Raw genomic sequence first — 12,686 nt, forward strand, 5'->3', positions numbered from 1 at the left:
ATGGCAGCAAAAGAGATGTAGATTTCTCTTCACATAAACTGGTCATAAACCTCCATGTGACCTAAAATTCTCTGCCCATGTTCACTGCAAGGTGAAGCCAATACTATTTTCTCTGACCCACTGCCTGTCTTTTCTGTTTAAACTGCTCTTTCTTTCTTGCTATGTGTTTTGGTAGAGCTTAGCACAATGTAGGCCTGATCTTGGCTGGTGTTTCTGTGTATTGTGTGAATGTTAATGAATTCTACTCGAAAAGAAAAAAAGCCTGAATCCAACTAAATTATCTGAGAACATAGCTGACAGCTAACGGTGTATGTATGTGGATACACACATGTATTCCCATTTCCACTTTTAATGTGTATCTGTGGGAACCCTGCCCTGGACTTCAAAAGAGCAGACTTTGGCGTCTTCAGGAACCTGCTTAGTAAGGTTCCATGGGATATAGCCCTAGAAGGCAGAGGGGCCCAAGACTCTTGGTTGATACTCAAGGATCACTTGCTACAGGCTCAGGAGTGCTGCATTGTGACTAGAAGGAAGTGCAGCAGGAGGGCCAGGAGACCCCCTTGGATGGATAAGGAGCTGCTGAGGAAAATTCAAAGGAAAAAAGAGGCTTATAAAAGGTGGAAACAAGGACAGGTGGCCTGGGAAAAATACAGGGATGTTGTCTGGGAAACTAGGGACCAGGTTGGGAAAGCTAAGGCCCAGTTAGAATTAAAGTTGGCTGGGGATGTGAAAGATAGCAGGAAGGGATTCTATAGGTATGTAGCGAATAAAAGACACACTAGGGACAGTGTGGGCCCCCTCCGGAAGCTATCAGGAGAACTGGCTACCCTGGATTTGGTGAAGGCTGAGGTTCTGAATGACTTCTTTGCCTCAGTCTTCACTGGCAAATGCTCTGACCACAACACCCAAGTCTTGGAAGGCAGACACAGGGACTGTGAGAATGAAGACCTTGGGCCACTGTAGGAGAAGATCTGGTTCGAGACCATCTTAAGAACCTGACCGTACACAAGTCCATGGGACCTGATGAAATCCATCCACGGGTCCTGAAGGAGCTGGCGAATGAAGTTGCTAAGCCACTGGCCATCATATCTGAAAAATCATGGCAGACAGGTGAAATTCCCAACGACTGGAAAAAGGGAAATATAACCCCAATTTTCAAGAAGGGGAAAATGGATGACCCAGGGAATTACAGACCAGTCAGTCTCACCTCTGTGCCTGGGAAAATCTGAGAGCAGATTCCCCTGGAAGGCATGCTAGGGCACATGAAAAACAACAAGGTGCTTGGTGACAGCCAGCATGGCTTCAACTAAGGGGAAATCCTGCCTGGCCAATTTGGTGGCCTTCTATGATGGGGCTACAGAACTGATGGACAGGGGTAGAGCAGCTGATGTCATCTACTTGGAATTGTGCAAAGCGTTCGACACTGTCCCACATGACATCCTTGTATCTAAATTGGAGAGACATCAATTTGATAAGTGGACCACTTGGTTGATAAAGAACTGGTTGGATGGCTGCATGCAAAGAGTTGTAGTCAATGGCTCAGTGTCCAGCTGGAGACCAGTACCAAGTGGTGTCCCTCAGGGATTGGTGTGGGGACCAGATTTGTTCAACATTTTTGTGGGTGACATGGACAGTGGGATTGAGTGCACCCTCAGCAAGTTTGCCAATGACACCAAGCTGTGTGGTTCGGTTGATACGCTGGAGGGAAGGAATGCCATCCAGAGGGACCTTGCCACACTTGTGAGGTGGGCTGATGCCAACCTCATGAAGTTTAACCATGACAAGTGCAAGGTCCTGCACCTGGGTCAGAGCAATCCCAGGCACAGCTACAGGTTGGGCAGAGAAGAGATTCAGAGCAGCCCTGTGGAGAAGGACTTGTGGGTGTTGGTGGATGAGAAAATGAACATGAGCTGCATTCAGTGTGCGCTTACAGCCCAGAAAGCCAATTGTATCCTGGGCTGCATCAAAAGGAGCATGACCAGCAGATCGAAGGAGGTGATCCTGCCCCTCTACTCTGCTCTTGTGAGACCTCACTTGGAGTATTGTGTGCAGTTCTGACATCCTCAACATAAAAGGACATGGAACTGTTGGAACAAGTCCGGAGGAGGGCTACAAGGATGATCAGGGGACTGGAGCACCTCCCATATGAAGACAGGCTGAGAAAGTTGGGGCTGTTCAGCCTGGAGAAGAGAAGGCTGTGTGGAGACCTCATAGCAGCCTTCCAGTATCTGAAGGGGACCTATAAGGGTGCTGGGAATGGGCTCTTCATTAGGAACTGTAGTGGCAGGACAAGGGGTAATGGGTTCAAACTTAAACAGGGGAAGTTTAGATTAGATATAAGGAAGAAATTCTTTACTGTAAGGGTGGTGAGGCACTGGAATGGGTTGTCCAGGGAGGTTGTGAATGCTCCATCGCTGGCAGGGTGCCAGGCCAGGTTGGATGAAGCCTTGGGTGACATGGTTTAGTGTGAGGTGTTCCTGCCCCTGGCAGGGGGGTTGGAACTGGATGATCTTAAGGTCCTTTCCAACTATAGCTATTCTTGATTCTATGAAACCCTGCCCAAACCTCTCACACTATTACCCCTGAGAAGGACATAGAAGGACTGGAAACGGGAAGTGCTGACCTTCCTACCATGCTTGAGTTTTCCTTGCCCTTTCAGTACGTAGAGGGTCAGGAAAGCCAGTTGAAATATGGAAGAGACCTCTGGAGCCACGTGATGAAAAGGTTGCTAATGGATCCAGCCTTATTGTTACCTTAGGTCTATGTGCTTTGGCGAATGATGGCTAGTCCAGTGTCACTGTGAAGAGAAGTGAGCTCACGGCCTGCAGAAGCTGATGGGGAATGCTAAGCAGAGCTGAGCACTAGGAGCATTTTATCCAGCATTTCAGATAATGACAGGTTTCATCTATAAAGCCCTCACTGTTTAGGAGCGTGGTTCTTTGAAAGTCATTTTTTTAAAGACAGTGGAGATCAGGAGAGTGTTTGAACTGGATGAAGTAGGGGAGAACTACTGGGAGCATGACACCATGATTTAGGATTTACCCTCTCTCATTAGCAGAGCTGGAGCCCGGAGTATTCTGTGAACATGTTACTAAGTCCATCTTCCTTGGTTTTCTCTTTGTTTTCATGTGATTAAAGGGGTCTTGGGATAAAGGTTGGAATGCCTGCATTTGGTCAGGCCACTCACAGTGTGGGTTTAATGGAAGGGGGGGAGCCTGTACATGATTGTATGTCTTCAAATAGAGAAATCAGTCTGACACTGATTTCTTGTGTTACAATAACAAATACATACCATCCAGATGACTCAAAGCTTTGTTTAAATTTTTTCATTTGGGGATATAAAAACTTATTTAACAATGTCTGGTTGACAAAACAAAGGATTTATTCGTTGGCAGTATTAAATATACAGACATATTTGAGGGCAGAATCACTACAGCACATTTTCATACTGAAGGTCAAGGAAAAATGGGGTATGTGGATTATAGTTATATAAAGAAATGTAAGACTGGTTCTACATCTGTACATGATTGTTGCCAGTCACATCAAAGATGCCAAACCTAGCATTTGGTTAAGTTGCTGAATATTTTGCACATACAGTGTCACAGACTCTCAGGAGGTTTTTTTAACTTGTGACATGGCACGTCTGAAATGTTTACAGATAACCCCTCAGAGGGGAAGATTGTCTGATAAAATTAAAAGGATGTAGCAGTCTTGGCAACTGACCCATCCTTTCCATGCACACCAACCACCTGCTGTTCAGTTTAGCCAGAGGAACAGAAAAGGAAACATGCAAGGAGTGGTACAACTTATTTTTCTCTTCAGTAAGACAGAAGTACTCATAATAGAGCAATATCCAGTCAGTAATGAGATCATCGTGTTCATTCACTTTGTACAAAAGTGAAGCTTATGTTTGCATGTTTGTGAAATACAATATAAATACCTAAGTATACATACATTTGCACATGCACACAGTCTCCTACAGTTTGTTCTTTATCACATTTAGGGCCCTGACCTTCCACTCAAGAGAGCTTTGAGTTAAAGGGGAGTTGTGGGTGCCCAGCACTTCTGCGAGTCAAAGAGGAAAACACTGTGGTATCTCTGAATTTGAAACAGTTGAGCTCTAGAACTGAGATATTATCTTTCCTCTTCCTCTAAGTTGTGATGATATTTAAGTGAAAGATTGCTCCCTCTAAGTAAAACCAAGAAAATCTGCTGAACGCAAGTTTCTACTTTTTTCCCCTTTTCTTTTTACATTAAGTTCTGGCTAGCAGAAGGAAAGATCATTGCTTCAGCTTCATGATCTAATAAACTTAATAGCTTTTGAATGGCTTTTTGATTAAGGAATAAATAGCTAGATCAAACATTTATGAACTTGAGACCTTCCTTGGACTGACTTCAGCACAGACATGGCTGCAGTGGAGGAAACAGCTTTTGGACCACAGCAAAATTTGCTGAATGTCTTGATGAGAGTATTTATGCCACCCAAACATCACCTCCTAACCCAGCCCCGGGTTCCCATCAGCTTGGACACTGCTGACACAATGGTTGTGCACATTCATGTGTACTTACTTAGCAAACTTGTGCAGGCTGGCACAGAGGAGGCTAGAACATGGTCTGGCTTTCCTTGGAAGGACCATTTATTTGTTGACAAATGAAGCAGATCTATTAGTGGCATGTTAGCCTTTCTACATGTTATACCTGTCAAATCAGTATTTCAAGGTACTGCTAGTTCCCTTTTTTAATAGTTAAAACAGTTCTTCTGAAGGGGCAGCTGTGATGAGTCTTGTGGCAAGTGCTACAGAGGCAGCTTCATGCTTCCTTATCCAAAAAAATTCCTACAAGTGGTGCAGAATATTTTAGTGTTTGGGTATAGTCTTGCGTATGGTGTTAGTTCTGCTGCTAACCTGGTGACAAATGTTGGAATAAAATCATAAGGTTGCTTCCTCTGTAGGCTTCAGTGGTGACATAGCATGTGGAGTGCTACACACTAGGCCTATGAAAGAGCAGAAGCAGAATGCATCACTGTCTCATTTCTCTGTAATAGATATATCTGTGTAGACACAAATGATGATAAGCTGACCAATTTAGTCATGCAATCTTTTTTTATCTTAGGTCTTTTTGGTCAAACTAGTCTTTGAGTTAAAACTAAATAATGAAAGCTCTTCTACTCAGATGTCCATGTCCATGTCAGTCTCAATAATGGTCTCTTAACATTTGTGTCTCTTACCTGTAGTTTCACTGGAGATTCTCCAAAGAAGACGTGCACAACAAACAAATGAAGAATTCCACAAAAGCTAAACTAAGTACTAGGGAGAAGCAAAAAGCAGCAGAGAGGCAGGAGTTTGAAGTCACAGAGAACACAAGAAACTTAGAAGCACAAATCTCAACAGCAGACAAGCCAGATCCAGAAGAGCAGCTAGATGATGTCATTGACTCAGGCGATGCAGTAGCTGGGACCAACAACAGAGGTACCCATCACAACGGGGTGTCAGAAGAAACATGTCCTGCCGGTTGTGGTACTGGTGACAGTGATGCCCAGGTCTGCCTCAGCCAGAGCACAGCTGGCTGCTGTGTGGAGCAGGTCACAGAGCAGGGACACTGTGCTCCAGTGTCAGACGTCTGCAGCGGCGGGGACATGTACAGCTCCTGTGAATAAGACCCACACTTGGAGAATCCTGTGAGTTGCTGATACTTTGCCAAGAGAAAAGAACAGATTTTGCTTATCACCATTGCTCACGCCATTGCTCAATTCAGCATTTCTTTGGCATTGTACTTCCTTTGCTCTTTAGCACACCAATATCTTGATGTTTTAAGTAGCTCCAGGGCCTGGGTTTTCTAACCCACATAAATTAATTGCAAGATTCCATCTGCTCTACAGAGTGGGAAATGCCCTACACCATCTCCTAGAGCTACACTTGAAATTAAAAAGCAAGGTCAGAAAACATACTTGGGTTTTTCTGTGAGTGACCTTGGCAAAATAGGTTTCCATCTAGATCAGGGCAAACGTTCCACTCAGATCTTACTCTGTAATACTTTCTTGACCATGTATCTTTGCTGGAGAAGTTATTGTGCCATATGTTATTTTGTCATTAAGCTTGTAGTGTCATGGAAATGGTATTTGGACTTAAACAGGCTGAAATGGGAAAGCATAGATAAGATGGCTGTTATCTATATTTATCTCAAATAGCATACTTACTGATGAGTTTTACTATTCCGAGTTTTTATTAACTCCTGCAGATCTTTAAGCAATGAGCAAATTGTGTACCTATTTTAGGCACTCAAGGTAAACAAACCCCAGGGTACCTTTGTGTGAGGCAGACAATTCCAATATAAAATGCAGTTTGCTATCTGCTCACGTTTCTGTTCTCTTTGCCAGTTCATCAATAGTGTGGGGGCTTCAGAAGACAGAAAAACAGGACACAAAAAAAGCAGGTAAAATGTGCTGCTTTCTGTAGCTCTCATTGCTAAAATTGGAATGAGATGTTACCTCCTACTCCTTCCAGGTGGTCATGCACCACTTCCTCACTCTTACAGGAACTGAAATTGTACACGTGGGTCAATGTCCAACAAATGTCACTAGATGACCTTACACATACCTTAATAAAGGGGGTTTTATACAAGTAGCCGTATTTTTGGACTGATACCTACCAGAATTCTGTAAAATTACCAACATTTTTATGTTTGGAGCTACATTAAAATATTTACAAGTGAATGTACATGTGTAATATAGTTTCTGTGCCAATGTTCTCCAAGTACTTCAGTATTCCTAAAAACGTAGGAAATAGTGGTTTCTCTTTTCTTATTTGCCTCCATCCCGGTTTAGAAGTGGTCAAGTAATTTGGTAATAAAGTGAGAAATACATTCTGAATTCTCCTGCTTTTCTTGTTTCTAAAGCAAGAGCTCAGTAAGCATTTTGCTGGTTTTCCCTTGGCTGATTTGTGCCTGATAATTTCCCTCAGTCTTCAAATCAAAATGCTGTATATACAAAGAACCATGTTCTCTATCAGGTGCACACCTGGAGTAGCTGAAAAGCATTTTCCACACCTCAAAATTATACAATTGGTAGAACTTTGCAGAGAAGGGAAAAATCACACCACTTTGAATATTCATCTGATCAGGCCAGTAGCACTCAAGTTGAAACCACTGGATTTCACATACGCAAAGCACGATGGTGGGGGGGGGGGTTTCCATTGATGAAAGAGTTTTTCTATTTTTAATTCAGTGTTTTAACCATGGGACTGGAAGTAACTTCAGTTTCTAGTGGTATTTTTCAATTCTTTCGTTCTGCTTCTTGAGATAGACTGGAGTTCCAGTAGCTTCAAAAATAGGTTGTTTCAGTTGTTCTACTTAGACACAAGGTCTCTGCTCTGTACAGTTTTAAGTACTTGTTTGCAGATTTTATTAGTGTAAGATCCTTCTACTGGTGGTTGCTATTTCAAGGACTTGCTTTGTATTACTGTCGTTTTAAAATTCATTATATTTAATGGACATTTTACTGGTAGAAAGTGTTGCAGTAGAGCCAACACTCTAAAGTATTTGGAATAGAAAGTGTTTCTTGGATTGCAGTTTGACCTTGTATGACTGGATCCCAGCTGCTTACAAAACTGGAGAGAAATAAAGCTCATGAGGAGATTTCTTACTTGTGGTACTAGCGCAACTGCCAATAATTTGTCCCCAAGAGGAACTGGGCATGTTTAAGTGGTGGTGAACAGAAGCTCCTTATTACCAAATAGCAGTAGTTACTAGTGCTAGAGAACTGGCTACTTGGTTTTCTGTCTGACAGAGTATGTCAGGGGCTCTAGGAAAGTTGCACTTAAGTGAAAGCTCAGTTTAAACCTTTGTTCCCATAAATGCCAGAGTGGCTTTTAAGATTGGGGAGATTTGAACTTTTGTGTGGTTTCAGTTTAAAAAGGGCAAATGGTTTTGGTTTTATAGTCACATAATCAGTTCTGACTTGTGAATCATGGCTCTGCGGCTGCTCTGTGCATCTTATCTCAGCTGCCTTTGCCACTGGGGGCTTGAAAGAGCAAGACCACCAGAGTTGTGGAGGAAGTGAAGGCAAGCAGTCATGCCTTTATCTACAGTAAGAATGGAGAAGAGAAAGGGCTGGCCCAGGGCCTAACTCCTGTGTCTGGAAACCTGACCAGTGCTGGGAAATACAGCCACAGTGGTGAGTGTGTGTGGCCGCAGTGGTACAGCCTTAACCTTCAACTGGTGGTGGGGGTCAGGGCTCCATGCTGACTTCTCACTCAGAGAAGCCACAGTTACGCTGAGCCACTATCTCCACAGTGGCCTTTGTCACCCTAGCAGAAGGTGAAGAGAGAAGCCAGGCCCTTTCTTTTCCCACAGAGAGCCACCATTTTAAGCCTAGCCTGTTTTTCCCCACAAAGCTAGGCTGAATCTCCCAGTAAGGATGCAAACTAACTACTGTGCCTCTTTTGAAGGGAAGAAGGCTCCAGTGGGTGTTGCTGGCAGGCCTGGGGAAGGAACGGATGGGTTGTGTTACCAACAATTATGCCGGCTGGTGGCAGAGAAGCATGACAACTCACACAAATGTCATGCTGGTGTATTTTAACCTGAATGTTTCATTTGTTAGACCAACAAGATTCAGGTGTATAGGTCCATCTTTGAAGGAGGAGAAATTATGCATGCCATTGTTCAGAGCAAGTGTTTATCTGGACAGGGGTGAAATGGGATGAGTTCAGTGGAGAAAATCCAGCTTGGACAATGAAGAAATGCCAGCAGGTGAATGAAGATGCCAAAGAGGGGTGAGTGGCTGAGTTGAATGAAGGACGGAAAAGGAGGTTTGCACTGAAGCAGCGGGGGGATGGGGGGGGGCAGAACTGTGGTGGGGAGAAGTCCAAAACGTTGAAGCATCATCAGGAAAACAGTGTCTGTAGAGTTTAGGAGGCATTAAATGCACAAACAATTTGACTGGCACTTCCTCATGCATATTTTCATTATTGGATCTGTACACTTGCAAACAGCATAATAGAAATAGCTCAAAGGAGTTTTAACATACGCATGGAAATGAAGCGAAGTATAAAACAATGTACTTGTATTTTTTACTAATTTGGCTCCTCTTTCAGCCGCAGTTTCTGAGGTGAGCAGAGGAAGGGCTCTGCATTAAGAGACCCATCTTTTTCACTGTACTTTTACCTCAGAGAGCCAATTATGGGGCAGTGTCGTGGCTTTAAACTCTGTTGGCAAGTCAGCCAATTCTCCTCCCATGCCTGTGAGGGGGGGAGGGGGGAGGCTAGACTGCGTGGCTGACTTGCCAACAGAGTTTAAACCACGACAGGCAGAAATAAAGCACCATCAACTATTCATGAGGCATTTCATCCTCTCATAGTGAAGGGGTATAGGAAGAGCAGATACTAATTTCTTGCTGATAAATGCTTCTCAAAAGCAGGAGGAATGCTGGCTGACAGCACCAGTGCAGCTATGAATTGAGAGCTGTAGATGCAACTTGTGTCTCTCCCAGCCTGTCAGTGGAGCTGTACCTCTGGCTGTAAAAGGTGACCCTTGCCAAGCCTCTGCTGGCTGAGGGTGCCTGTGATGCCACATGTTGCAGCTGACTCTAATCAGGACCTTACCTGGACGCTGAAGGGGGGAGAAAGGCTTTTCCGTTCAATTGCTTTCTGTTATTCACTCTAAAAGCTCCTAAAATGAGGTAATGATGACTGAATAGCCACTCTGCTTCCAGTTAATGAATGCAGATCCTATAGGAATACTTCATATTCATTGTACCAAATGAGCACGCAGTGAACTGGTAAAGTGTGTGTCACGGGAAGGAGAGACAGATTCAGTCTAATAAGGCTGTAACACAAGGTAACTACGATCTATCTCACTAAGTTTAAATGTGTAGATGGAAATATGTTGCATGCCTTATTTTATTGGAAAAAAAAATCTTGTAGAGATATCTTCATGTATAGGAGAATTGTATTTCTTCTTTAATTATTTATTTACTTTTCCCCTTTCCCTGTCTTCAATCACAGAATCACAGGATGGTTTGGAACGGACATTAAAGCTCATCCAGTTCCAAACCCCTGCCATGGGCAGGGACATCTTTCACTAGACCAGGTTGCTCCAAGCCCCTGTGTCCAGCCTGGCCTAGAGCACTGCCAGGGATGGAGCAGACACAGCTTCTCTGGGCAACGTGTGCCAGGGCCTCACCACCTTCACAGAATCACAGAATCCATGTTAATTCCTGATATTTAATTATGATGGAGTCAAGATCCAATAACATAGTTTAAGGTGAAACTGATGTTTTGCCACAAGACCATTAGACTCTAGGCTAAAGATGAGTCTTCTGAAATATCCTTAAGTGTCAACAGGAACAGGCTATGGAGAAAAAGGGATGTTAACACCTTCCCTGGCTTCCTGCCTCAGAAATGGCATTTACTCCTGTTACAAGCATGATGGCAAGGAGTTCAGTGCCCGTTGGCAGGATTACCGTGTGAGGTAAGAATGAACTTAGAGCTGAGGTTCCTGCTATTTGAGGTGGGGGAGGTAAGGAATTGTTTTCTTCCTCCATCTTTCAGTGCTCTGTGTGTGTGCTTAATGCTGCTCCTCAAGCGGGTGAGCCCATACAATGAGCGAGATGTGTCCTTGCCCCACAGCACTGGTCTGAGTATAACAGGGGATGACAGAAAGAGGTTAGAGGGAAAAGAGGAGGATTGCAGAAGCAAGGGGGTTTGAAATGCCTTTTGTTAAATGGACATATTGGCACAAGGCTGAGGAGTGGTTTGTGAACGAGATGTCATTTGGGCTGAAGAAAGTCTGTGCATTAAGGGGAGAGAAAAGGGTAAACCAGTTCATTATGCATGTAATGATTTAAAAATCATATGAAAAACAGCATTTAAAGGCTTCTTGGAATCCCCTTGTCATTACACCGATAAACATGCAGAAGCCTCGTGCATGACTTTTATTGTAGAGCACCAGGACTTTCCAATAGCTATTAGTGCATGTTTCTAGAAAAACACCCAGCCTGCTTCCTCCAAGCATCAAGCTCTGACATGTCAGTTGCCATCCCTGAGAACACAAACCACCGTGGTTTTCTTTTCTGTGACGAGCACGCTGTCCTATTTACATTCCAGAGTGAACAAACAAGGAAACATCCCCAAAACAGGGGGACTTGAAAATAATCTTCCACATTTGTGAGGGAGGGAACGTGATGAGACATCCTCCCTGGGGCTGCAGCCACAGCTCATTTTGGCTGCCTGTAGTGCTGCACACTACAGAGAAACAAACCGCAGTGGATGAGGCTGCAGACACCAGAAGGTGAAAACTCACAGGCACTCTCTCATCATGGCACCCTCTTTGACTCCCAGGAAGCACTAGCACATTTCAGTTGTTCACTCAGCTTCTGCAACAACTGCAGCTGTATTCCCGTGCTGCAGACAAAAAAGGGGGTGCAGTTTCCCAGCGAGGCTATTGCTGAGGCTTGAGGTTAATGTAGATGTGGCAGAAGGTATAAGCTTTAAAACCTATCAGAGACTCAAGTAAAAAGAGGTTGAGGTTCAAGGCTAAACCCAGGATCCAGAGCTGAAATGACTCTGGAAGGACTAGAGCTGGGCTGCAGGCTGTTTTAGCCAGGCACTGGAAGTTATGCTTGAAATATATAAAGTGCTGTACACCAACAGTACTGCTGCAGCCTGGAAATTGGGTGATGGGATCGGTATCTTTGCAACCTCTGCTGAAGGCAGAGCAGAGGGATGCTGAGAGCAAGAAACTTGCTGTGTTACCTATTTGACTGTTGTCTGAAACAGGTAACTCAAGGAAAGGAGGCACTAACAAAGAGAAGGCCTTACATCTTTACCATTTTTAATAATTCAGTAATACTTTAAGCTTTTTAATAATGTAAATGTTCCGTATTGAGGTCTTCAAATGTACAGTAGGAATCTCTATCACTTAAGGACTTGAACTGTCTACAACGGTATTTAACAAACTCATTATAGCTTTTTGTTAGTCTCATCATTGCTAGGATGAGTTTTTCTACAAGTCAGGGGAAGAAGCTTTATTCAGGAAGGGACCTGGTGTCAGTCACTGCACCCACAGGTACACTCCTACCCTGAAAGTGCAAACTCTTCAGAGACTCTTTTCCAAACAGAACAGGTATCTCCTGGAGACTGCTAAAACTCAGTACTGCAGCAGGATTATGGAGGTGCCCTGGTCCAGCTGCTTTAGAGGACACAGCCTGCACAAGCTCAAGCTGGTGGACACTCACAGCACCAAAAGAGAAGCAGGCTCCTGTGAGTAACTCCCATCCAGCTCCATCAGGGGCTAACACTCAACACTCCTAGCTCAGGTCTGATTATGAAAACATGCCTTCTACTGTCAGCACAGTTGCCTTATTTAAATAAACCACATAAAAGGCAGGGGGGGTTTCTTTTAAGAAGATGTGGCAAGAGGGAAGTCACAGCAACTTGACTTCTATAAAATATAAATGAAGGATGCAAACCTGAGGAAAGCAGTATGTTGTCATTAGCACAACAGCTTGGAGCAAAGTCAGAAGTTGTGGCCTGAATTATTATTTGCTATAAACTGACCTGGCCCTTCTGCACAACTAATTCTGTGTAACTGCTGAATCAGGCGCTCCACGGCTTCCAAGAAGCTGACTAACAAACAAGTGCATAAAGTGAAAATAATGCTGCTACCCATAAGAAGTTAAGCAGCCCATCAAA

The 12,686-nt window shown here is 43.9% G+C and overlaps 1 protein-coding gene across 2 annotated transcripts in view; it reads left to right on the plus strand.

The window, feature by feature from the left end:
- RFTN1 (raftlin, lipid raft linker 1) overlaps positions 1-6,712 on the plus strand; it is a 99,528-nt gene extending 92,816 nt beyond the window's left edge. For both annotated transcript variants that reach the window (XM_034068338.1, XM_005144465.3), the window contains exon 10: positions 5,234-6,712. In XM_034068338.1, the coding sequence (XP_033924229.1) occupies positions 5,234-5,656 (423 nt within the window). In that variant the 3' untranslated portion in view covers positions 5,657-6,712. The remainder of the gene's footprint in view (positions 1-5,233) is intronic.
- The last annotated feature ends 5,974 nt before the right edge of the window (positions 6,713-12,686 follow it).

This window comes from Melopsittacus undulatus, chromosome 1, assembly GCF_012275295.1.
Source record: "Melopsittacus undulatus isolate bMelUnd1 chromosome 1, bMelUnd1.mat.Z, whole genome shotgun sequence".
In the NCBI taxonomy this organism is placed as follows: domain Eukaryota; kingdom Metazoa; phylum Chordata; class Aves; order Psittaciformes; family Psittaculidae; genus Melopsittacus; species Melopsittacus undulatus.